At 41.4% G+C, this 25620-nt stretch overlaps 1 protein-coding gene across 1 annotated transcript in view; it reads right to left on the bottom strand.

Moving 5' to 3' along the window:
* adgrb2 (adhesion G protein-coupled receptor B2) overlaps positions 1–25620 on the bottom strand; it is an 836040-nt gene that overhangs the window by 400932 nt on the left and 409488 nt on the right. Inside the window, exons 12-14 of the mRNA XM_060904734.1 lie at positions 25474–25620; positions 20265–20340; positions 14311–14413 (exon numbers count right to left, since the gene is read on the bottom strand). Of these exons, the coding sequence (XP_060760717.1) occupies positions 14311–14413; positions 20265–20340; positions 25474–25620 (326 nt within the window). The remainder of the gene's footprint in view (positions 1–14310; positions 14414–20264; positions 20341–25473) is intronic.

Below are 25620 nucleotides of genomic sequence, written 5' to 3' on the forward strand. Positions count from 1 at the left end.
GAGGTAATTTCCCGATCCATCCTTCTCTCCCGCTCATTTCCTGTCTCTACGCTGTCCTATCCAAATAAAGGTGAAAAAAGCCCCCCAAAAAAGTCTGATAACCTCAATTGCCTTTTTGTACTACTGTGAATGCCACTGTTCAGCAAAAAGAGAAATCTATGTTGGCAGAATGAGGAATTGAAAATTGACTTAATTAAGAATTCTTAATAAAGATAACAGTTTTATCATAGTTTGGATTATCATGGGCACATCACTGGCAAAACATAAAATTCTTAATGCAGACGGTTGCCTTGAAATTTCAAGTATTCTCAACTATTCTTTTTTTACAGTGCATCACATTGCCCCGTGGAGGACGGCCCCATACAGACAGTCAAAAGTTGTACTTGGAAGACGCTCTGGACTCTTACAGTAATGCTTTTATGTCTGAGGACTACAGTTGACTTGCTACCTTTAGGACTGCAGTTGTCATGAACAGTTTTGCACTCAAGTTTCCATCAATGAAGAGTTTATAACTTCAACAAAACAGACGTCATGTTAAAACTATAATGAATTTCGTGGTTACACAGTCATACTTTGTGACTCTACAGGACACTGTTATAGAAGCAAGTTATTTATAATCACACTATCTGTTATCACCCAAATGAGGATGGGTTCCCTTTTGAGTCTGGTTCCTCTCGAGGTTTCTTGCATGTATCATCTGAGGGAGTTTTTCCTTGCCACCGTCACCACAGGCTTGCTCATTGGGGATAGATTAGGGATAAAATTAGCTCATGTTTAAAGTCTTTAATTTTCTGTAAAGCTGCTTTGCGGCAATGTTTATTGTTAAAAATGCTACACCAATAAACTTCACTTGACTTGACATACTGGAGTGGAAGGATGAGGAGAATTGAATGAAGACATTTCACAGACCATACTAACAGTACTGCTATTTCTACCTCTGGGTCCCCCCCCCCGAGTTTTCCAGCATTTTTCAGTATTTCCAGGGACATAGTTGTAGGTTTCTGATTGATATCCGGTCATTTAGCACAAACGTCTTTTAGCACAAATCTAAAGTCCTTTCACACAAGTTGTTGTAAGGAACCCTGCAGAGGCTCGAGTGTCAAGCACTTGGGTGTAAAAATAAGCCCGATCGTTGAAGCAGTGAAAACACACACATACACACACACTTTGGGAGCATTTTGCTGCCTGTAGACCCTTTTCAGTCACGTGACCTTCGTAAATGCGACCACCATTTTGGACATGTAGTGGACTTCAGCTTGAATTGGTTTGAATGCGAGGAAGGCGACAAATGGAGAACATACAAGAAAAAGGAGCGAGATGCAGAAAACACCTTTGCTATCCAGCGACGTAGGGCATTTACAGGGCGAGCAGAGGGAGAAATAACAACAGTAACAACACATTAGCAACGCCGTACAGAAATAACGGTTTATGGCACAGACCCTTTCGGTTCTCGCTCATCTAGCTGCTACAATGACTGCTTAGACTGCAACAGTAATACCTAACACACATTTAAGTATCCGTCGTAAAGACGTGAAACTCGTCGAGTGACGAGTGTGTTCATTGATAAGCTAACACAATCTAAAAGCAGACATACTATCACACTGCCCTGGCGCTGTGTACAGTTTACCTTCTACCGTATGGTTTGTGCACTCACTATTTGCCATTACTTTCTCCAACCATTGTTACAGATTACAGGGAACGGCCTGGATTTAAGAGACAAATACATGTTCCTCTTGTTTTGAACACTTATTTGTAGGCAGTGCTTAATTTGTAAAGTGGGAGGTCCCGGAGCGCAGAGGATGAGCGGCTCCGGTGCGGAAAAAAGGGGGGGGGGGGCGCGGCGCTGCGCTTCTGGGCATGTTTTGTAATAACACTGCAAATTAAGTTCATCTGCAGATATTTTGTGGATGTCGTTTCATGAGAGAAATCACCAACAAGACAGATATCAAAATCAGACATTAACACTAAATAAACTTGCATTTTTTTATTTAGTTATTTGTTTTTTTTTTTGTTACATAGTCAAAAGAGGTGTCGGATCACCGGATCCAGTGTAAATAGCTGCCGGAACCAACGCCCGAGGTTCCTGAGCGCGCTCCGGCTTGCTCCCCCTCAAATTAAGCGCTGTTTGTAGGACACTGCCTCTGATCTGTCCTACAGTCTACCAACAGCAAAGGAACACAACGCTAACTAATGTCGTTAGCTAATAGCTACTACAGAAGAACAAAGAGGTTACAATGGGTTATTTTAGCCTATTTGGTTACACACTCGCCGCCACAGAATGTTAACAGCAATGTAATGCCTTTTCTGGCTAATTTTATTCGTCTTACCTCCAACAAAGTGGTCACTACACAAGCGTTGGTATGCCGAGGGCTGCCAATCTTTGCTGTTTATGGCCGCTATCCATCTTCTCCGTCGGGATCCGATAAAATGATAACCCTTGCCTTGTTTGTTGATGGTTACTACATCCAGGTGCACAACAATATAGTGGCATGATGGAAGTCTTGCTGAAAATAAACACTTTCTTTGCTGCCGTTCCTCAATGTTGGCTGTGGTAAACTACTGGTAGTACATGTCCAAAATGGCGGCCGCGTTTGTCGTGACGTCACGTGAAAAGGGTCCATAAGCTCCATCAGGTTCCCCCCCACTGAGAAAAGTGATTTTTAAATGGCAAGAATCGTATTGCTATGGCAGTGGGATTATTTACTTCTATCTTTGTCAGTACTGCATACCGGTATGTGTTATCTCGCCAAGTGAGATTTAAACTTCATTATAGTGAAGTCTGTTGATTCGCGGATTTTGTTGCCAATAAAAATCACATGATTACAGAAAATTTGATTAGATTTTCAGAATTAGAACCCTTTATTTGTCACATTTACATTACAGACCTGGAAGTTGACTGAAGCTGAACTGGTGTTCCGTGTGAAATTGTTTGGAGGGAGGATTGGTGACTAACATACAGGCTTCATCAAACATGACGGTTTCAAGATAGCGGAGTGGCAACATACCCGTACAATCACTCATATTCGATTGGAATCTCAGCAACTTCCATGGAAAAAAAAAACCCTCCATCAGACATCTTTAAATATGATCAGTAAATATTTATATCCAGCCATCCATTATCCATAACCACTTATTCTGTGTAGGGTTGCGGGCAAGCTGGAGCCTATCTCAGCTGACTACGGGCGAAAGGCGGGGTACACCCTGGACAAGTCGCCAGGTCATCACAGGGCTGACACATAGACACAGACAACCATTCACACTCACATTCACACCTACGGTCAATTTAGAGTCACCAGTTAACCTAACCTGCATGTCTTTGGGGGAAACCAGAGCAAACCCACGTGGACACGGGAAGAACATGCAAACTCCGCACAGAAAGGCCCTCACCGGCCACGGGGCTCGAACCCGGACCTTCTTGCTGTGAGGCAACAGCGCTAACCACGACACTACCGTGCTGCCCGTGTAAGTATTTTGATTTTTTTTTTTATTTAATGTATGAAATTAGCAACACTCTCATTTTAGTTTTATTTTCTATGACTTCCATTTGGACTTCCATTCATTCATTCATGAAACACACCATCATCCGTAGGTAACGTGCTCGACCTCACCCATGCATTTCGCTTTGGAATCCGTTACTAAAACTTCCTCTCAGCAGTTTTGTAATTTTTTTTTTTAAGAATTTTTTAGCTAGAAAGTTTTAGTGCTAATAATGCTCTGGGTGTGTGTCACTCAGAACAAGCATGGATGGCTTAACCAGAATGGAGGACATGTACACTTTATGATCAAAAGTATCTGGACACCTGACCTTCACACCTATGTACAGTATATGTGGTTCTTCCCCAAACTGTTGTCACAAATTTGGAAAAACAAAATTGTATCAAATGTCTTTGTTTGCTGTAGCTTTACAATCTCCTTTTACTGGAACTAAGAAGCCCAACCTGTTCCAGCATAACAATGTCCCTGTACACAAACTGAAGTTTATAAAAACATGGTGAGCCAAGGCTGAAGTGGAAGAACTCGAGTGTTCTGGACAGACTCCTGACCTCACCCCTGCTGATCACTTCTGGGATAAATTGGAACACTGACTCTGTGCCAGACCTTCTTGCCCAACATCAGTGCCCGATTTCACTAATACGCTTATAAGTGAATGGGCAAATCCCACAGCTGTGCTCCTAGTTAAAAGCCTTCCCAGAAGAGTAGAGGTTACTATAACAGGCTGACTAAATTTGCAATGGGATGTTCAACATACAGTATGGGTGTGATGGTCAGGAGTCCATAAACATTTGGCAATATGTTGTCGCATAGGATAAATTGATGTCCTATAGTATACATGGTGCACTCAAGTCTTCTGTTCTGATATCATTTTCATTTTTCATAAACAATTAAATCCAGAAAGTACCTACATAGGGCGGCACGGTGGTGTAGTGGTTAGCGCTGTCGCCTCACAGCAAGAAGGTCCTGGGTTCGAGCCCCGGGGCCGGCGAGGGCCTTTCTGTGCGGAGTTTGCATGTTCTCCCCGTGTCCGCGTGGGTTTCCTCCGGGTGCTCCGGTTTCCCCCACAGTCCAAAGACATGCAGGTTAGGTTAACTGGTGACTCTAAATTGACCGTAGGTGTGACTGTGGGTGTGAATGGTTGTCTGTGTCTATGTGTCAGCCCTGTGATGACCTGGTGACTTGTCCAGGGTGTACCCCGCCTTTCGCCCGTAGTCAGCTGGGATAGGCTCCAGCTTGCCTGCGACCCTGTAGAAGGATAAAGCGGCTAGAGATAATGAGATGAGTACCTACATATGTTGCATGAAGCTGAATATTCATACGCATTTCAACCAATGCATTTCTCTCTGAACTTGGTGCACATTTGAGTATTAAATCAGTTTAAAACAATTTTGCTGCTTCACACTTTTCTGCAAGGTGTCCCAGGCTATAATTAGGAATATCAGGTGCTCGCTGGCCGTGCTGTGAAAATCGTCCATGCAGACGCTCATCTAAGTTTCCAAATCGGTCATTGCTTACCTTTTGAATACTTTCTATCATCAATACTACCATTAAAAAGCTTATAATCTCTGCTTTCCAAAGAAACGTATCTGGTTAAGATCTGTTCAGTACTTTGGGAGTAATGGCAGGTTGAAGTTGGTACAACAGAGTTCATTCTCTGCTTGCGAGACATCGGGAACCTGCCGGTGATTTTTGAGTCACGGGAAAGCGGGCAGGCTCTTTCTCTCTCTTCTGATCGGTTTCTGACTGGATTACTCGTGAATATCAATCAGATATTTTTTATAGGCATGTTTTCTCGCTCTCACTGTTTCTGATGATGTATTCAGCAAAATCTTCCATCTGCTAGTTTTGATGTTATGATTCACGGGAGACTTTGAAGTGAGTTTTCATAGCTTTACCTACTTATTTTTTTACAAATCAAACTGATTCATGTAAATAAATGCTATTTCATAATATGACTGTAGTTGTTTTGATGAAAAATATTGAGATCTTTGAGGTTTTAAAAAATCGGAAGTCAGAAACGAGAGTGTCAATTTCAATTCATTTAATGTGAATTATTTATTGGATGTGGATCACACAGATTTTTGAGGTTCGCTTTGAAAGCTGTGAATATTAATCAAAATAATCATTTCTATTCTTTCATATAAACACTAGTAGGCCCTACTTTTGATAAATGCAAAGGCCTACAGAGCACAAAGAGGGTATTAGAAATAATCTTTTATTACTCTTTTTATTGAGTGTACCGATTTAACATTTTATCTAATTAGTATAATTAATACTAATTAAATGCAAATTTGCATAATTTGTTTTTATTAATTTTTCAAACTTGTATTCAGTATACAACCATCTATGTGCCTGCCAAATTTCATGTAAATATCTTGAAAATAGAAAAGCTATGAAGAAAATACATTTGATCTTACTGGTTAATGAGGCCCATTTTGGACCATGTGATCCTCAGACAGAATATTACGACAGTTTTCGAAAAATTAAGCTGTTTTTTCAACCCTTGATTTGTCATATCTCAAGAACGGATAAACATATATTAATTCTGTAAAAAGTATGTTGTTCAGCATTCAATTCTGAATTCAAGGAGAGCAATTTCAAGCAATTTGGACTGAATTTTAATTTTCACCTGAAATGCCTACTATAAGAAGTGACTTTCAGTTACTATGCAATTGTAACTATAGCCTAGGTCACAACCGGACGTATGATTTTTTGGCATTTCCCAAATCGCTGCGTTTTTTTTTTTGTTCGTGGAGAAAGACGCACATTGGCCGTAAGTTTGTCTTGCAACCAGAAAAAAAACGTAAGCGCCCGTAGAGTTTGTTTGACATGACAAAGAACCTCTGCGGCCAGTCTACGGCTCGAAAATCAGCACGTCACACGCGCGCCCTCCGTGCGTTTCACACACACCGTCCGTGCGTTTCTTGCGTTTTTTTGCACGTAGACCAGCCGTAGGAGCACGTACGGCCGGTTGTGACCGAGGCTTATGTTTTAGTTCCTACCAAGCAGCTGTGTATGTTCGATCTTGCATTGCATTTGCTTCGGTACAGCTTGACCATCACCATGGGCATTATTACTCATGGCAATATAAAACAATCTGATTAACCACCTCCCAGCAGAGTTAGCTTTTCATTTGTATAATTTTAAGAAATTCACAGTTTGTGTGTTTTGCACCACCTTCTCTCTTACAACTGTCAGAAAATAAAGGGGTGGAAGGTATGAAAATGCTTCATACTGCTGCTGCCTGAATGCTATCTCAGTGGCAAGGGAAGATTATTTGTGAATAAGGCCTCAGATTTTGGGTCTGATGTTTTTTTTTTAATGTTTAAGCGAGGCAGTAGCCACTATGTCATCGTGCTGTAAGAATGTAAAAATGAGTGGAACAATACCGCATGTGCATACGCATACGCATTACAATCACCAGAACGGTGAATCGTGATCTCGTGATACAAACAGCTGATCTCGCGTTATCAAAGGTACACAAGAACGAGTGACGAAGCCATCATCATGTTATACGAATGTAAGAATGAGTGTAACAATAGAAAAACTTCGTAACCAATCAGCACTTATCCTGATCAAGTTCGATTACCCATTCTACTTCTTGATAAACTTCAGAACCAATCAGAACCAGAAACGGAATAAGAGAAACCTTGTTATAATTTTGTATTATCGGAAGATAATCAGCAGATAAAAAGATAAATGAAATTCACCTTGTGGTTCGCCAAGGCTACGGATTCGATATCAAGTGGTGTTTATTTTAAGAAAATTTACCTTTTGATTATCACAGCTTTTGTTTGGTCCTTCCGAAAGATCAAATGAAAAGTTTTGTAAGGTTTTGGTTTTTTTAAGCTATTTGGACGATATATTGAGAAGCCAATATCAAGCTTCTGCTATTCGCTTTAATTTTTTAATTAATTTATTTTAGAGTCTTTACACTAGACTTGTGAAACAAAACGTGCTTATTAGTACTAAATAATGCTTCTAAGACAATTTATGAACAAGTGCCTGCTTTCTTACTATTTTGAAAATCGATATAGTTCACAGCACTGGATTTTGAACAAAACACAGTAAACAAAATCGGTAACCAAAATACTCCAAGCCCTGATGCTGCTCACAGCTTCGTGATGCTTGCAAGAGATGAGGTGAGTATCATTGATAACATGTACATGTATGTGATATTTACTGTATGGACATGGGATCAGAAAACTATTTTATTTGTAAACAGTAGCTACATGTACAGCAGCACGGTGGTGTAGTGGTTAGTGCTGCCGCCTCACAGCAAGAAGGTCCTGGGTTCGAGCCCCGGGGCTGGCGAGGGCCTTTCTGTGTGGAGTTTGCATGTTCTCCGCGTGGGTTTCCTCCGGGTGCTCCGGTTTCCCCCACAGTCTAAAGACATGCAGGTTAGGTTAACTGGTGACTCTAAATTGACTGTGAGTGTGAATGGTTGTCTATGTGTCAGCCCTGTGATGACCTGGTGACTTGTCCAGGGTGTACCCCGCCTTTCGCCCATAGTCAGCTGGGATAGACTCCAGCTTGCCTGCGACCCTGTAGAAGGATAAAGCAGCTAGAGATAATGCGATGAGCTACATGTACCCATAGGGTACTTTTTTTTTTGTACACTGCAAATGATAAAGAAAAAAAACCTCTCAGTAAACACAATAGACACTTGAAAAAGGCTCATTTTAAATATCTTTAAAAATGCATACTCGTAAAGAGAAAAAAAACCCAAAAACAATAAGTCTAAATTTAACTGCTGATCTCTCATGACCTGGAGTTCTGCTGTGAAAAGATGATTCTTGAATTATCAACTTTTTTCAGTTCTCATTATCTTGCACATACTCTATGCTCACCAATGACATTTGAAAATGGAATTTAAATTTAATGGTGGTGCAAGGAAGGCTTTGGTCTTTGTGAACGTAATACTTGATGGATAAGTACATTGTATAGTCAAAAGTATGTGGACACCCATGGACCATCACACCCATATGCGCTCTATTAAACACACCATTCCAGATTTAGTCCCCCTTTGCTCTTATAATAAGCTCCACTATTCTGGGAAGGCTTTCCACTAGATGATTTTGGAGTGTGGCTGTGCAGATTTGTGCTCATTCAGCTACAAGAGCATTAGTGAGATCAGGCACTGATGTTGGGTAAGGAGGCTTTGGCACAGTTGGTATTCCAGTTCATCCCAAAGGTGTTCAATGGGGTTGAGGTCAGGGCTCTGTGCAGGCCATTTGAGATTTTCTATTCCAAGCTTGGCGAACCATGTCTTCATGGACCTCACTTTGTGCGTAGGGACACTGCCATAGTGGACCAGGTTTGGGTCATTTAGTTCCAATGAAGAGAATTCTTAATGCTACAGCATACAAAGTCATTGTAGGCAATTGTGTGCTCACATTCATGGCAACAGGTTTGGAGAAATGTCACATATGGCTGTGATGTTCATGTGTCCACAAACCTTTGCCCATATCATCCATCCATCCATCCATCCATCCATCCATCCATCCATCATCTGTAGCCGCTTATCCTGTACAGGGTCGCAGGCAAACTGGAGCCTATTCCAGCTGACTATGGGCGAGAGGTGGCATACACCCTGGACAAGTCGCCAGGTCATTGCCCATATCATATATATGTATAATACTGCAAGTTGGCTGAGTGGTTAGTGTGTCTGCCTCTTGACCAGGAGATTGCAAGTTCTACTCGTGGTCAGGTCATACCAAAGACCATCATAAAAATAGTACCTACTGCCATCTGGCAAGGCATGCTGCAATACAGATGTGAGTGGGGAGTCAAACTCTTGCAGTTACCAGAGGGCCAGCCCCACTGTAACCCTAACTGTATAGGCGAGAAGCCGAGGGCTTTAGAAGTGGAGATCAACACTGCCTAATGTGCCTTAAGGGCCTGGTTAGTACTAGGACAGAAGACTGCCTGGGAAGACCAGGTCCTGGCTTGGGAAGGACTTTGACTTGATATACATGTATATCATGTCAATTCATGTTTGTAAAATCCATGAATTTAATGCATTAAATTATGTTGATAGCTGCCACATAAACAAACAACTCTGACCCCTCTCTTTCTGATTCTCCATGAAGCATTCTAATTTTATGATTATTTCAAGAAAAGTTTAATCAGTTTGGAGCATGTAATCATGGTGAGAAGGGTCATAATGTCAGGACGGATGTTACCAATCAGCCCCTGCACATCCCATGAACCTGTTATGTGCCTCACAGATCACCCTCCCCTGTGTCTTGTCATGTTGAATTTAGCGCCTTACTTAGGTTCGTTTTTTTATTATCCTTTTTCCATCAACAGGGAATGGGTTCCATTCCGGTTCATGCACCAAATAGAGAACTGTTCAGAGCATTTCAACAAAAAAAATAAATTGGTTCAGAACCTGAAAAAGTTGGTTCTTAGTTGGAACCAAAATATAGCTGGGTTTTCCCAGCATGAACCATGATGACATCAGTGGGCGTGTCATTAGTTTGGAGAGGATGCAGAGTGCAGCAATGGCGAGCAAAAGGAAAAAAAGATACATGTTCAGAAAAAATGGAATGAAAACAAATATCTGCAACAAGTGTTGCCAGGCAAAACAAACTTCGCCTGACAGCACTTATTTTATACCCATATGTTGATAATGGTAGGCAGCACGGTGGTGTAGTGGTTAGCGCTGTCGCCTCACAGCAAGAAGGTCCGGGTTTGAGCCCCGTGGCCGGCTAGGGCCTTTCTGTGCGGAGTTTGCATGTTCTCCCCGTGTCCGCGTGGGTTTCCTCCGGGTGCTCCGGTTTCCCCCACAGTCCAAAGACATGCAGGTTAGGTTAACTGGTGACTCTAAATTGACCGTAGGTGTGAATGTGAGTGTGAATGGTTGTCTGTGTCTATGTGTCAGCCCTGTGATGACCTGGCGACTTGTCCAGGGTGTACCCCGCCTTTCGCCCGTAGTCAGCTGGGATAGGCTCCAGCTTGCCTGCAACCCTGTAGAACAGGATAAAGCGGCTACAGATAATGAGATGAGATGTTGATAATGGTAATATTTCTCAATCATCAGCTATCAGGTTATAGCCCTATGAAAATCCACGACCTTGAGTTTGACATTTCAAAGTCATTCAAGGTCAAAGGTCATGGCGGCAACTGAAAACCCATATGGGACTTCTTATATGTTGATAAAGGTAAACATCTGGCTTTCATTAACCATTTTAAAGTTATAGCCCTTTGAAAACCCATGACCTTGAGTTTGACCTTTCAAGGTCACTCAAGGTCAAAGATCATGGTGCCAAATGAAAGCCCATATGGCACTTCCTATACGTTGATGGTGGTAAATATCTGTCTACCATCAACCGTTTTCAAGTGACAGCCCTCTGAAAATCTGTGACCTTGAGTTTGACCTTTCAAGGTCACTCAACTTCAAAGATCATGGTGCCAAATGAAAGGCCATATGGGAGTTCCTATATGCTCATAATAGTAAACATCTGTCTATCGGCAACCATTTTTGAGTTATAATGGAAAATATGTTATTTTGACCAAAAGGTTGACCTTTCCGGTGACCTTAACCTTCACCTTCACCTTGACCCGATTACCCTCAAAATTTAATCACATAATCTACGGACCATTGCCCACCTACTCTGAAAATTTGAAGTCAATCGGTGCACCCGTCTAGACGCTAGATTGTTAACAGGCAGACACACAAACAAACAAACAAACCGCACTGATTACAATACTTCGCCCCGCTGACTCCGTTGCGGGCGAGGTAATAACAGAACTAAAGCTTGTAGGTAATCAGTGTGCTTCGTCATCTTGCTGCTACTCTTTACTTTTGTTGTGCATTGTGCTACGCCCTCCACTCATCACGCATTCTTGATTACAATGGTTCTTTTTAAAACTGGTGAAAACATGGGCTGGTTTTCTAGCTGGCACCAAGATTCAAAGATTCTTGAATGGAACTGTTAAATGAACCCATTACCTGTTGTTCAAAAAGGGGTGTGTGTGTTTGCTGTTCATGCTTTTGTTTATCACCCATGCTAAGCTTTGTTCTTTGTCAAGAGTTCCTTCAAGCCTGTTGATTTATTTTACTTGTTTGACTTTTCCATCTTATTTAATCAAAGAAATTCTACACTTGCATCCACCTCTGCTTCCACTCTGCTCGCTATATGACAAATAATGAGGTTGTAAAACAGTTTCACACTGTTTTACAGAGGAATACATTTCTTGTACAAGTGTCACATGTTTTTGCACAGCTCTCACTTGTTTAGATCTCTGTGCTTTTGTTTATTTGCCATGGGCCTTTTTTTGTTATCTCTCTGTTATCATTGGCTTGTTACCCTAATGTGTTCAGCTGTTCTATGTTTAAATGTGATTAGTTTGTCTGTTTCTAGTCTGTTCAGCAAGTCTAAGCTTGCTGTTTCTCTTATTGTTTACTAGCAGGTTACCTGGCGTTGCTTGGGTTTGGCAAAATTCTGGGTTGCCCCCAGACTTCCATGTCAAATTTGGTGAAGATCCGCCAAGAAATGGTGATGTTAACCCAAGACAAACAAAAATCCAAACATCCACCACCCAGGGGCCCAGTGGGGACCCCCTGGGGCCCAAATATGGAATTTCTGAGTTCTGCCAAATTGTGGCCATCTCCTGTACCTATGTGCCAATTTTAATGAAGATCTGTCGAGAGTTTGTGTTGATAAATGTAACATAAAAGTTAGTGAGGGAGGGGGTGGGTGGATGTTGTGCCCCCCAGGGACCTCCCTGGGGCCTGTACATGAATTTTGTTTAAATTTTCAAAATTCCTGGCCATCCCCGGACCTACTTGCCAAATTTGGTGAAAATCCATCAAGAAATGGTGACGTTAGCGCAAGACAAACAAACAAACAAACTAACTAACTAACTTTGCCACTTATTATAGAGAAGATAGATCGAGTCAGTTTTCAGACCTTGACTTGCATCGTTATTTCTACTGTAAATATCGAATATCCCTTGTGAATGTTGCCTATTCGTGTTTTGACTCATGAGTGGAATTTTGACTGATTTTTAGATTGTCTGTCTATAGCAAAGCCCACACTGATACACTTGCATCTTGCCTTCAGTACCTGCAACTGAGTATGTCTGACCATTAAAAGGAAATAGTGTGCAGTATCTTTGCCAGAAAATAATCAGTTTTTATATTTTTTTATGTCAAAAGGTATTATGCCAACAGTGAAAAATCAATAAAATAAATAATGAAAGCCTCACATTGTTGCCAAACATGAGATTGATGCACTATATTTTTAGCCTAGATAGATGGATGACGTTTTTACCTACATATTCCGTAATACTGGCGTAAAGAAGGCAGCTCAATATTCCAGCTTTAGTGATTTACACTGAACCGAATAAAGCCACTCCAGAGTGCCATTTTACATTGCGAGCCGGTGTTCCACAACCAGAGGTGTGATGTGTCACAACGGCGCATAGGCGTCAAGGATGACATATCTATGCGTCGAGAATATGAATATCCAGGGCATACCAGTGTTGCTTTCAAAACAACATTGGTTGAACTGAGTGTTGAGGTGCTTTTGTGAGCATTTATACCACTCTTCAACATATGCAACATGTAATCACTTCTGTTCAATAATACATGTTTCAGGGAAGTAACAGCCTCAATATATAGGCTATAACATGTTTGTGTCCTTTCGCCGAGCTAGCATTCACAAAAACGTTTGTGCTCACAAACGGGGAGCGGGGTAATGAGGAAGAGAGGAGTGGAGAGACTCGTGCAAGCCATATGATTGTGTGATCAGAAGTATGTTGAGGAGAAAGTGAAGAGAAGTAGGAATTGATTTGAGGCAGAAAGGCATGCAGAGCTTAGACGCCGTAGACAGAGACGTTTGAATTCGTGCTGGTCTCAGAAAGACGAATGTCAAGGTCAAAAACATCACACCTCTGTTCGGCCGTTCTGGCTGTCCCATTTATACAGACGTCGATTCTGGCTCTGTTACTACCAACCATACCAGCTCAGAGGCGGAACAATAAGACCCCCAGTTCCACATTTGGACATTTTATTTTGGACAGAACACGAGACAGAATAAAGGCGTAAGGTTTCCATTTTGAACAGACTGTGTAAAAGTGGATATAATCTTGAAATCTTTTGCTAAATGAAAAAGCAAAAACTTCCTGGCTAGGGGTGGCACGGTGGTGTAGTGGTTAGTGCTGTGCCTCACAATAAGAAGGTCCGGGTTCGAGCCCCGTGGCCGGCAAGGGCCTTTCTGTGCAGAGTTTGCATGTTCTCCCCGTGTCCGCGTGGGTTTCCTCCGGGTGCTCCGGTTTCCCCCACAGTCCAAAGACATGCAGGTTAGGTTAACTGGTGGCTCTAAATTGACCGTAGGTGTGAATGTGAGTGTGAATGGTTGTCTGTGTCTATGTGTCAGCCCTGTGATGACCTGGCGACTTGTCCAGGGTGTACCCCGCCTTTCGCCCGTAGTCAGCTGGGATAGGCTCCAGCTTGCCTGCGACCCTGTAGAAGGATAAAGCGGCTAGAGATGATGAGATGAGATATTTATATTTCATTGACGTTTGTCCCAGAACTAGGTTTATTTTTCCAGGCTATAGGTTCAGCATAAATTATAAGGTGTTTACATGGATTAGCAAGCATGACGTCAGTCCATGTAGGGATAATTATTTCAAGATTATTTCGAGAGACTGTTATTAAAAGGTGAGAACGCCTTTGTAGGAACATGGATCATGGTAATGAGCCACATAGCACAGGCTTCATAACTGAAGTACAGCATGCATTTACGCAAATATTGAGCTGTGTAGATGATATTGGTTGGTTGAGTGAAGTGATTGGTTACTTACATTCAGCAGAGGTGCCAGTTCCACCATGACGACCGGCTCAGAGGGTTTGGGTAGAGGACGCACTGTGACACTTAAAATCTTTGAGCTGATCACCAAGGGATCTCTGACAAGAAAGAAGACCAACACAGGAAGTGATGAGGTAAAATTAAATTATATCCACATTGCTGATGAATGCTTCGGGGCTAATTAATGTTCGACAACAGTAGCTCTGATAGGAGTTCCAGCTAAAAGGTTGGTATATGTGCTCATTGTAACACATTATCATCTCGATAGCAAAACCACAGAAACTTATATACCGGGTGATATATTTTTCAACGCAAGAAGATAAACTTCATATCTTCGCCGCCACCATGTAATGTTCTTTATATTATATAGACGCATCCACAATTTTTTTTTTTTATTTTGAACCAGTTCGCCATTTTGACAACGCGTGTCCAGTCAGTGGGAAAACACTGGGAGTGATGTCATCGGACTGAAATATCAGGAATTATTATACATACAGGACACTTTTTCCATGGAATAAAAACGTGTTCTATTCCCTTCTAGCGGGTTTCATTCATTTCGTTTGATAGCATGTAATATTAGCATATCCTGCATGTACGGTATTACGCTTCTCTACCCAATGGAGAATGAGCATGCAATATTGTTACAATATTGCACGTTTTCAGGCAACATGACATCACATGTGGAAGCCGCAAAACTTCCGCGCTAGCGAGCGACTGTGGCAATTTGTAAACAAACATGGTCGCCAGGTTTGCTTTGTTAAAAACAGAAGAGTTTGAGAGAATTTTGTCTGCCAGGTCACTCCGTTGTGTGTAGTTGTTGATGTTGATTTTTAAAAGTAACTAATTAAATTACACAGGGAAATGAATACTTAAGTATGAGTGAAACATACTGTGGCGAGTGTGCGTGGAAGAAGAGGCTGGAGAAAGAAATATTAGTTTATCAGTCGTTAGCCTGTGCTAGTAGCTCTTGGGAGCACTGGCTTGACTGTGCTAGCGTTGGCCTTCGCCAACACTATCGATGAACGTTACACCAACTGGAAGGTAACTGGACTGCCATGCTAAAAGCACTGAGTCACAGGTAAGCTAGCGTTGGTCTTCGAGAATGCTGATATGAAGACAGTATGTACAGTAATGATAATATTGGCTGTTTTTTTTCATGGTCTATCAGATATATTCCATTCAGCTACTTGTCTTCAACTCATTCAATATCATGCTAGCTGAATGGAATATATCTGATAGACCACGAAAAAAAGCCAGCCAATATTATTTAAATATGTCACTCAGATCCACAATGTTTTTTGTATGAAAAATGTCAGTTTTTCCAACACGAGAAGCTAAACTTCATATCTTCAAGTCAATATGTGATTTTATTTTTATTATATAGACACATTCACAAATAAAAAGTACCCAAATTTATCAAAACGATTAATTGATTTCCTCACGAGTGACATACAGAGATTTATGTCATGGTTTTGGTTCTCCATGTCCCAAGTGGCGTATTTCCCAGTAAAAACACTCATGTCCATATAATACAAACTGGATATGACACTTCAATTGATTTAGAAATGATAATTCTTCTGGTAAAATGTTTATTTAGCATTTTTGAGGGAGTCTCCAATGTCAGAAGTAGAGGAAGTAAAGCTGTTCCTTTGGTCGGTAACCCATTTCTGCTCCAGAATCGCCGCAGCTCTCGACACCCGGCAGTATACATCAGCGATCTTGACTATGCAGATGACATGCTGTCCTTGACAGCAGTATAGATGGTCTTCAAGAAGCGACATCCAGCATCTCTGACACTGGTAAAGAAGCTGGCCTAAAGATAAATGCCAAGAAGACCAACTGCATGCTGAGGCAAATTCCACAATCAACGTCCCTTTCAGCAGGACAAAGTCCTTGACCTTACACTGGATAATGAACTTCTGGAGCAGGTGAACCATTTCAGGTACCTTGGCTCCATTATGTGATGGCTCCCTTGACAAGGAAATCAATGTTAGGGTCGGCAAAGCATCAGGCATGTTCAACTCTCTAAATAACATCTGGAGAAACCGTGGGATTACCCTTACCACAAAGATAAAGATCTTTGAGAGTGGTGTGCTTTCACTGCTGTTGTACGGTAAAGCTCCTCCACTTGGGCTCTGAAAAACCAGCATGTACGTCGCCTTGAAAGTTTCCAGCATTCCTGTTTGCAGAGAATCCTTAAAGTACGTTGGCAAGATTGCATCACTAATAGGGAACTTCATCCCTGGACTGCCTGTTGTAAGCTTGGTATGCTTATCCAGGTGAACAGATTGCACTACTTCGGGCATGTTGCTCGGATGCAGACTGCCCGACTCCCTAAATATCTACTGGGCTGGACTCCCTCCCATGGTCACCGCAGTGTTGGCCGTCCACGTCTTAGCATTCTGCAGACTATTGCTGCTGACGTCAGGCAACTGTTCAGCGACTACTGCGACATCTCCACAGCCATTCATGCTGCTATGGACAGGAGTTCTTGGAGACGCCTCCTAAGTTCATTCAAACTAGATTGCGAGCAGGCAGACTAAACGTGAACACCTTACCAAGTACAAGTAAGTAAGTAAGTACAAGTACAAAGGTATGTGGCTTGGCGGAGGTCTGCACATCTACTGAGTACCCTTCTAGTTTATTTGTTACATAGTACAGTAAATCCTTTCCACTGTGCTGGACATTAAGCTGTCCATCTTTTGCCCGTTTGCCAGTATGTGTGTGCATGTGGAGTTGGTTCAAAGAGGCAGCAGCCATGTTTTCGCTTAAAAGAGAGAGAGCGAGAGAGATAGAGAGAGAGAGAGAGAGAGAGAGAGAGAAATGGCTGTGTACTCTTGGGAGAAAATTAATGAGACTCAAATCTAAACTGAACAAACAGCCACGATCCTATCCATATTTATCAACAAGCAAGCTCCCTCAGGAGTATTGACCTGGATGGCAGGGCCTTCCCCTCAATTCTTAAAACTGTACAGAGAATAGAAGAGTGTAAGGGAGTGTTAGCCACAAACAAGAAGTAAACAAGTGAGCAACTGAGCAGGCAAAAAATCTAAATCAAAGCGAGCAGCACTGAGGACGGGTCTCACTTTGAAGTAAGGGCAAAGGGCACTGACGTGCTTTTTGAGGCGAGATTGAACACCACTGCAGGGGTGGACTGAAACAAGACCTCGGCCTCTAAGTTCACAGCATACATTCCACGTACTTTTTTTTATTATTTAAAACTTTTCATCCATGCAGTGTGAGGAGTCCTACAGCCCTGTTCTTACTAGCATGCAGAAGGTCATTGGCTGGATTAGTTGCTCGGATAATCATCTTTTACCGTACATAGCATGTCCGAACCAAGGCTTTCTACCCTGGAAATTAATTAACCGATGCTGGTGTATCTATTCAGTTTGAACACAGATTCTTCTATTCATTCCTATAACGTGCACTGACAGAGTATTTGTGCCCTGGGGATAAAACAGATACATTAGTCATATCAGAGAAATGGTAACAGAAGGTACAGAGAACAATAGATTATCTCTTGAAGGATTATAGGATTAAGTAATGCACCTCATGCTAAGTAGTTTATGATACATCCCCAGGGGGAACATTACAATATAGATAGCATGGAGAATTTTAGATTGCTTCTAGCAGAGGTATGACACTTAATTGGGAAAAAAAAAGGGTGGGTAAATAAATAAAGAAAGTATTCCTCAGAAATTGCTGTTTCAAATGAAAATACAGCCTGTGAACCCAGGTGCTGAGTTGCTTTTAACACACTCACATTGCTTTTAACAGTCAATTCCTGCTAATGAAGTAGAAGTGAGAATAACTAGTGTCACATGACTATTGGCCCTTTTCCACTACCCTTTTTCAGCTCACTTCAGCTCACTTCAGCCCGACACGGCTCGCGTTTCGACTATCTCAAAACAGCACGACTCAGCTCGCTTCAGCCCTGCTTAGCACCCAAAACTCGCACGGTTTTGGAGTGAGGCTGAAGCGAGCCAAACCGAGCTGAGTGGGGCTAGGGGCGTGAGGAGACACTCCCCTGTGCACTGATTGGTGAGGAGGAGTGTCCTCACATGCCCACACACGCCCCGCGAGCACGCTGGGATCTGTAAACACCGTAAACCCGGAAGAAGAAGAATTACGAATTACGAGAATTTCTGAAGCCTTATGCGCCTCGCCTCATCTATACGCTCTTGCCAGTATCTGTTGGCGTTGTCGGTGACAACAAGCCACAGCACCAAGACCAGCAACACTAACGACTCCATGTCCTCCATGTTTATTGTTTACTATCCGGGTCGTGAGACTACTGCTTAAAAGGTCACTGATGTCACTGTTTGCGCCGCTTAACGACATCACGTGACGTCCACCCACTTTCGCTAACTCCACCCAATGTGTCCACCCACTTCCAGCCAGCACGGTTCAGCGCGGTTGTAGTTGAAATGCAACTCCAACAGCCCCGCTCAGCTCGACTCAGCCCAACTCAGCACGGCACGGCTCAGCCCGACTCAGCCGCGTTTGTAGTGGAAAAGCGGCATATGACTACTCACTACAGTCACATAGATAGATAGATAGATAGATAGATAGATAGATAGATAGATAGATAGATAGATAGATAGATAGATAGATATTTTTATAATATAGGAGACTTTCTTTATAATAGGGGAATTTCATTAGCAGTATTCATAGCCACTTTCTTTATAGCTTGTTACCTATCAGAAAAAGTACCAAATCTCCATCAGTTGTCATGTAAACGAGAGTCACTGGTACCATTAAAACCAATTCTGAATCCACCGAAGAATTTGTTTTCTCCAGATTACAGGAGGGGTTGCCTGACTACTCATTTTATTAGTTGGCCAGCAATTCAACTACTTGACTAGTGAATTTTACACTGTTAAAACTGTTTCAGGACATCACTATTTTTAGGCAGTTTTGTTTGTACAGCAAATAACACGTCAAACTGCATTTCAATTTACAGCCATACACAAGCTACAAATTACATTTCCATGTTCAATGCTTTTTTTTTCAGACTGCATGTTCACAAAAAAGTAAATCAGTTGTTGCAATAAATGTCATCATCGATAAAAACCCGTGTCATATTACACTGTTTAAGCCTGTACCAGTTCTTAAAAAGCCCAGTGCTGTAGGTTCATGCAACCAATCAATGACAGTTCCCCTAGTTTTGAGCTCCAATTGGCTAATATATTTTAGTCCATTTTGGTGACATTTTCACAATACGTCACCAGTACGGACTCAGTCGCAGGTGTAATGAATGTGAACAAAGTGGATTAATTCCTCTGTATTTATTAATTTATGTATCATTATGTTTCTGCTAAAATATGTTTGGAGGAGAAACTGAAAGTTGATAGACTGAACACACATTGTCCAATCAAAGTACCAATTACAAAAAAAAAAGACAGATGACAAAACTGTAAGTTTAGGGTTTTTTTGATATGAACAAAATTGTTACAACTTTTCTGTGTACTCTGTTATCCAGTCATCCAAAATGCTTATTACAACAAGACCCACAAAGTAGTGGCTAAAGTAGCAAATAACATTCCTGCCAACACACATATCCCCATTATGCCATGAATAATTGTCATAGCAGCAGCTGTGTCAGTTTAAAGCCCCTGATATTCAGGTTCCTTTATCCATGGTTCAGATTCAAATGCCAAATTTATATAAACTTTTAAATTATATTTGTGATAGATATTATTCACTGTGCTCCCCAAAGAAAATATACCACCAGCCGCCACTAGAATTATTAATACACATTCTATATTTTATATTTATTTTTGTTTTTAGACACTTGACAGATATTCAACAGATCTTTAAGTTATTGAGGTGATTCAACATGGACTTGTGCCACCTTTTCATGAATTTGATTTAGAGTTAGTTTTCCAGAACAGATGGTTTTTGCAGGGTTGGTGTTTATTCTTAAGCTTCTTTGTGCTCACTTACTTTGGTGGCGGTAGAATAAAGCCAAGGGTGCGGTAAAGAATGGCTCCAATAACAAAGTAGGAAGCCTCATCCGATTCTGCAAACAAGACATGAAAAACATAAACAGTCATCTGAAAGGCTTATTACAACAAGACCCACAAAGTAGTGGCTAAAGTAGCAAATAACATTCCTGCCAACACGCATATCCCCATTGTGCCATGAACAATTGTCATAGCAGCAGCTGAACAGAGCAGTTTAAAACCTGTGACATTCAGGTTCCTTTATCCACTCCTGACTGACAGATAGAGAACAACACACAAGCCAAAGCAGCACAGGATTTCAGAAATTGTCAGACATAAGGACTTTGAGCTGGTTTGGACAATTTTAGTGACATTTCATAGACAGAAAGAAGGGTTTTATCGATGTGACCCACCAGGCCAGATCACCAACCTTCTGCCCAGTCTTCCCCAATGCACATTTTTTCTCCCTGCATTCACATACGTGCTTTTTCTTTCTTTTTTTGCTTCTCCCCATATTATACACATTTTCCCTGATGCACCTTTTTTATCTTTGCGTCCTCCTTGTATAAGACTACTTTTGTTTCTGTCTTGATGCCTTTGGTTTCTTGCCTCTGTTTCTTCTCCATCCAATCCCTTCTTCTCCTGGGACATGCTGAGCTCTGGTGTGAAGCCAAGTCTTTAGGGATTATGTTTGACTGCAGAAAATGTCAAGGTTGAAGAGAATAGGGCTGCACCAGAAGGACCAAGATGACAGAGGGACAGAGGAGGTGCAGCAGGCATCTAACCATGAGAACCTTAATGGCGAGTAGATGAGGCATAACAGCAACACCCATGTTTTTGTATGGATTTGGTCCAGAAGATTTGATAAAAGCAAGGCACTCGGGTGAATTTAATCAGATCTAATATCTAATTCAGCTTTAAGCATGGTACATTTGATTCCCACAATTCTCATATTTTCAAAGTTCAAAAAGAAGCACTATAACTTCTGGCATTTGACAAAGTGAAACGTGTGATCTACTGAATAGTTCACTGTAATTTTGTAGTGGCACAGTGTGTAGAATCACTGCCTCACACTTCCAGAAGTTACTGTCTGTACTGGGGTTTTGAATGTTCTCCTTTTGTCCTCATGAGTTTCCACCAGGCTCTCTGATTTCCCCCAACTTCCCAAAAGTATGATGGGAGGTGAATTGGCTAGACTATCAGTATGGATCTATGTATCCATGGTGTATTCCCACCTCTGGATCCACTGCGAACCTGAGCAAGATCAAGGAATTACAGAAGTTTAACTGGACAGTTAAAAACAGATTGAGACATAGCTTTGTCTCAGCTATCATTACATGTTATAAACAGTTAGGGATCACCAATTTACTGTTATTCATTCATTTTCCATGAATGTTTTATCGTGGTCAAACTCACAGAAGAAACGTTGCCTGTTCCAGGAACACTCGGTGCAAGAACTATCACAGCTCACAAGTAATAAAAATATTCAGGAAGTGTATTTCAAGATGTTAATAGTGAAGAACAGGTTGATATCATTTTGTATTTTTCTCTTTCTGAATATGAAATAACCCCACAAAAAGCACCTTTGCCTTCATAACTTCCTTAATCTCTTTGGTATGCTCAAGATCTGGGATCATAACTCTAATAATGTAGTCTGGATGTTAACGCAGCCAAGTCTTTCAGTAGACCAAATCAATCCTGTACAAAAAAAATACTGTAGCACAGCCAAAAGTCAAAGTCTTTCCCATGCCAGGACCTGGTTTTCCCAGACAGTCTCCTGTCCCAGTACTAACCAGGCCCGTAAGGTGCATTGGGTGGCACCGATCTGTTTCTATAGCCCTCGGCCTCTCATCTATTACATAGCTAGGGTTACAGTGAGGGGGCCAGTCCTCTGGTAACCACGAGAGTTTGACTCCCTATTCGCACCTATATTGTGGTGTGCCTCACCAGATGGCAGGAGGTACGATTTTTATGATGGTCTTTGGTATGACCCGACCACGAATAGAACTCAAATGAGCCATAAAACTCAAATGAGCCATAAAAAAATGAGCCATAATTTCAAGTTAATCCAGTCTGTTGAAATACTTTCCTGGGTTGACATCTGTATCACAGCACCCCATCCCTCCCATATTTTCAAAGGCAAACAGGGATGAGAATTTTCCGCTGATCGGCGGATTTCCGACTTTTTCAGACCAAAATGATCGTTTTTGAGATCGATGTAAATCCGTTGAGAAATTTTCGGGGGTGGGTGGGGGGTGTATGGTTAACGGTCTGTGTTCACCTTATAACGTCTTGATTCTTGGTGGGCTCCGGGTTAACACACTCGAGTCTTTCGACATGTCGTAATTAACATTCACTTTTGCGACAATGTTCGACTTATTTGCAGTAGAATTTTCGGGAAATCCCATCGCGTGCAGTGTATAAACACAAGCGCGCATGCTCTCCACACGTGGCTTGCAATCGCCATTCACCGACCGGACACACTGTTTGACGATACGCATTGGTAACATCGGAAAGACATATGTATTCAGGCACGATATTTTAGCATATCGACAATGTCAAAAGTCCTAGATAAGAAAGAAGAGGATCGAGCGAGGGAGATTGATAAAGGTGCAGGAATAAAGAACTGTTTTCGATGGGCTTGGTTAGAAAGAACACTGAATGTCGAGATCAACAAGCAGACTGTCACAACGAAGCTCAGTGATCACATACGGAAAATAGACGTCCCAGGAAAAGTACTTTGCTCATTGTGTTCTGACATGATAGACTACGCTAGTAGAGGGGCAAGGACTATCGAACTTCACATACACACCAAAAAACACAAAGGTAGGTCGAAAATTATTTTGCCTGTTCAATGATTCATTATATTTATAATGTATATCGCACGAATCAATGCCATGGTGTGTGTGTCTGTATGTATATACTGTACATCAAATACATGTCATATATAAGTGTGCATCTTTTATAAATGGGGTTAGCTTATCTAATGTAGCATGTTGGGGAGAATCATAGCATCGTATCTATATTTCTGATGAAATTTTAGGTATGATAGCATGTATAACTCTCCTACTTATTGCTCATTTCATGGGGGGAAATTGCTGGCATGTGCCGCGCGAGAGCGTCTGCCCAAATTTTTTAGGCCGAGATGAACTTATAGTTTTTGATTTGTAAAAAATTTCCAATATGTAATGCCAATTGTACATGCCTGTTCTTTAATTCAAAGTCACCATCTTGATCTTCAAATTGACCATATGGAATATGTATTACATTACACAACATCCTGTCCAGATAAAACCTAGTTAGTACACACAGCAGTTGAAAGGGAAGTGATAAAAGTGATGTTGAATGTTGCCTGCTTAATATGCAAGGCCTCCTGCGACCATGATAACATCAGAAGAAAGCTTAAGAGAATTATATGATAGTACTTTTTTCTGGTTTGCACTTCATTTTAAAGGATTAGAGTATTCGAAGACATGAATAGCAAAAATGCAGAAATATAATACTGTAGAGCTCGTTTATATTAAAAGGTGCACTGATTTTTTTTTTTAAATCATCAAATGTGAATTGATTAAAAACAAGTCTCTTGTACCATATTAATCATTTTCACCTGGTAGTCCACCAAGAAGGGGAATTTATTTCCAAATACATTGCAACGTTTTGCTGATAAAAGTAATGGTTTTGGGGTAAAAAAAAAAAAAAATAGCCAAAAATCATTAGCTCCCGCCCCCTGGGCCCCCACCGGGGTTCTGCCCCTGGGCCCCGCTGGGTGCCTGCGGTCCCCAAACCCCCAGCTTTTTTCAGACTTTTTAAATATTTTTCATTCTCATCCCTGGGCAAATGATGGCAATCCAAATATTTAGGTTGCCTTGCATTTAGAAAGAGAGATCCAAACAGTTTCGAAATATAAAATGATTTGGTGAAGGCAGTGCATCAAACCAGTTACCAGATTTTTATTTTATTTACACTCTTTAATCTGATGTGAAGTGACATCATAGCTTGTTTTAAAAAAAAAAAAGTTGAATGTTGACAATGAATGGACGTACAACACATTCTCTTCCATTTCAAGTTGAAAACAGAAAAAAAAAAGTCTTGTGTTCGAGTTCATGATGCAAGTCAAAAGTGATAACTGTGCTTTTGTTTCTCAGTTGAAATGTTCAGCCCACAACATGACACCTCAACAAGCATTCTTCATATTATGTCTGTTTTAGCTCTAATAGATCGCTTGGCAAAACATTTCTTATTCTTCTTGACATAACGCTGTCATATGCTTACTTCTTCAAATCAGATTGAGTCCACAGCCCTTGACTGCACGTAGTTTCCCATAACTAATGAATTAAACTGAAAATAGTGTTAAAACAGTGTATTACTCCCATAGAGCAAGGCTCAGCTCAATTCCAGCACATCTTCAGGATAACAGTCAGCCATCACCGTCCAAAACTGCATCTGGCTTGACAAGTCCTGAACGGAATTCACCTCTTCATTTTCACAGTTTTCATTTGAACAAAGCCAGCATTTGATAAGGCATTTCTTCATTCTAGCATAATATCAGACATAGTGCGGGACAAGGGGACATCTTATCACTTACAGCAGGGGGTGGGCACGAGTGCTGTTGGGAGTTAATGGTTTTGCCTTTAGGACAAGTGGGAGGAGCTGTTAACTGGAGTGGCATCCATTTTCTCTACCATGATCTGTTTTTTTTTTCTTTTCCATGTCATTCTGTGTAGCCCTCAATCTCCATCGATAAGGGGGTCTTTTCTTTCCCTGTGGCAGGACCTCCTCTTCTTTAATTTCCCAGCTCCCAGAGAAATGAGTATCCTCCCCTGACCTCGGCCCTCAACTCCCCTCCATCATTCGCTCTTTTTCATCCCACACTTTGCCCTCTTCCTCCATAATGCGATCAATTTTTCACCTTGGACTGTAAGGTGATTGAGGTCCTCATAGCTTGAACAGGACCGACAAGAAGAAGTGCAAAGATACGTTGAAAGATACTGAGAGACATTTGGGAGAGAGAGAGAAGTATGAAAGGAAGAATGGGTGGAACAAAGGAAGGAGATTGAGTAACAACCTCAGGGCTAGTCAAACTGATGCTCTATTTGTATGAAAAGTGAAAGAAACCAAATGTTACAGAGTTCAGAGCAAAATATTTGTGTTTCTGTGGCGTTCAGTTGATAGAACTCTATCGATGCTAGAAGTTCAGATTTCTGACTCACCATCAGAGGACAGACTGAAGACCTCTTTCGGGATGAAAAGCTTGTCTTCTGCTGAGCGTGCCCAGTCCTTCATCCCCCTCCTTCCCTTCATAGGGAAGTTAATGTCGCTGGAAACAGCTGACACTGGCTCTCGTTGGATATTGATTA

This window comes from Neoarius graeffei, chromosome 22, assembly GCF_027579695.1.
Source record: "Neoarius graeffei isolate fNeoGra1 chromosome 22, fNeoGra1.pri, whole genome shotgun sequence".
NCBI lineage: Eukaryota > Metazoa > Chordata > Actinopteri > Siluriformes > Ariidae > Neoarius > Neoarius graeffei.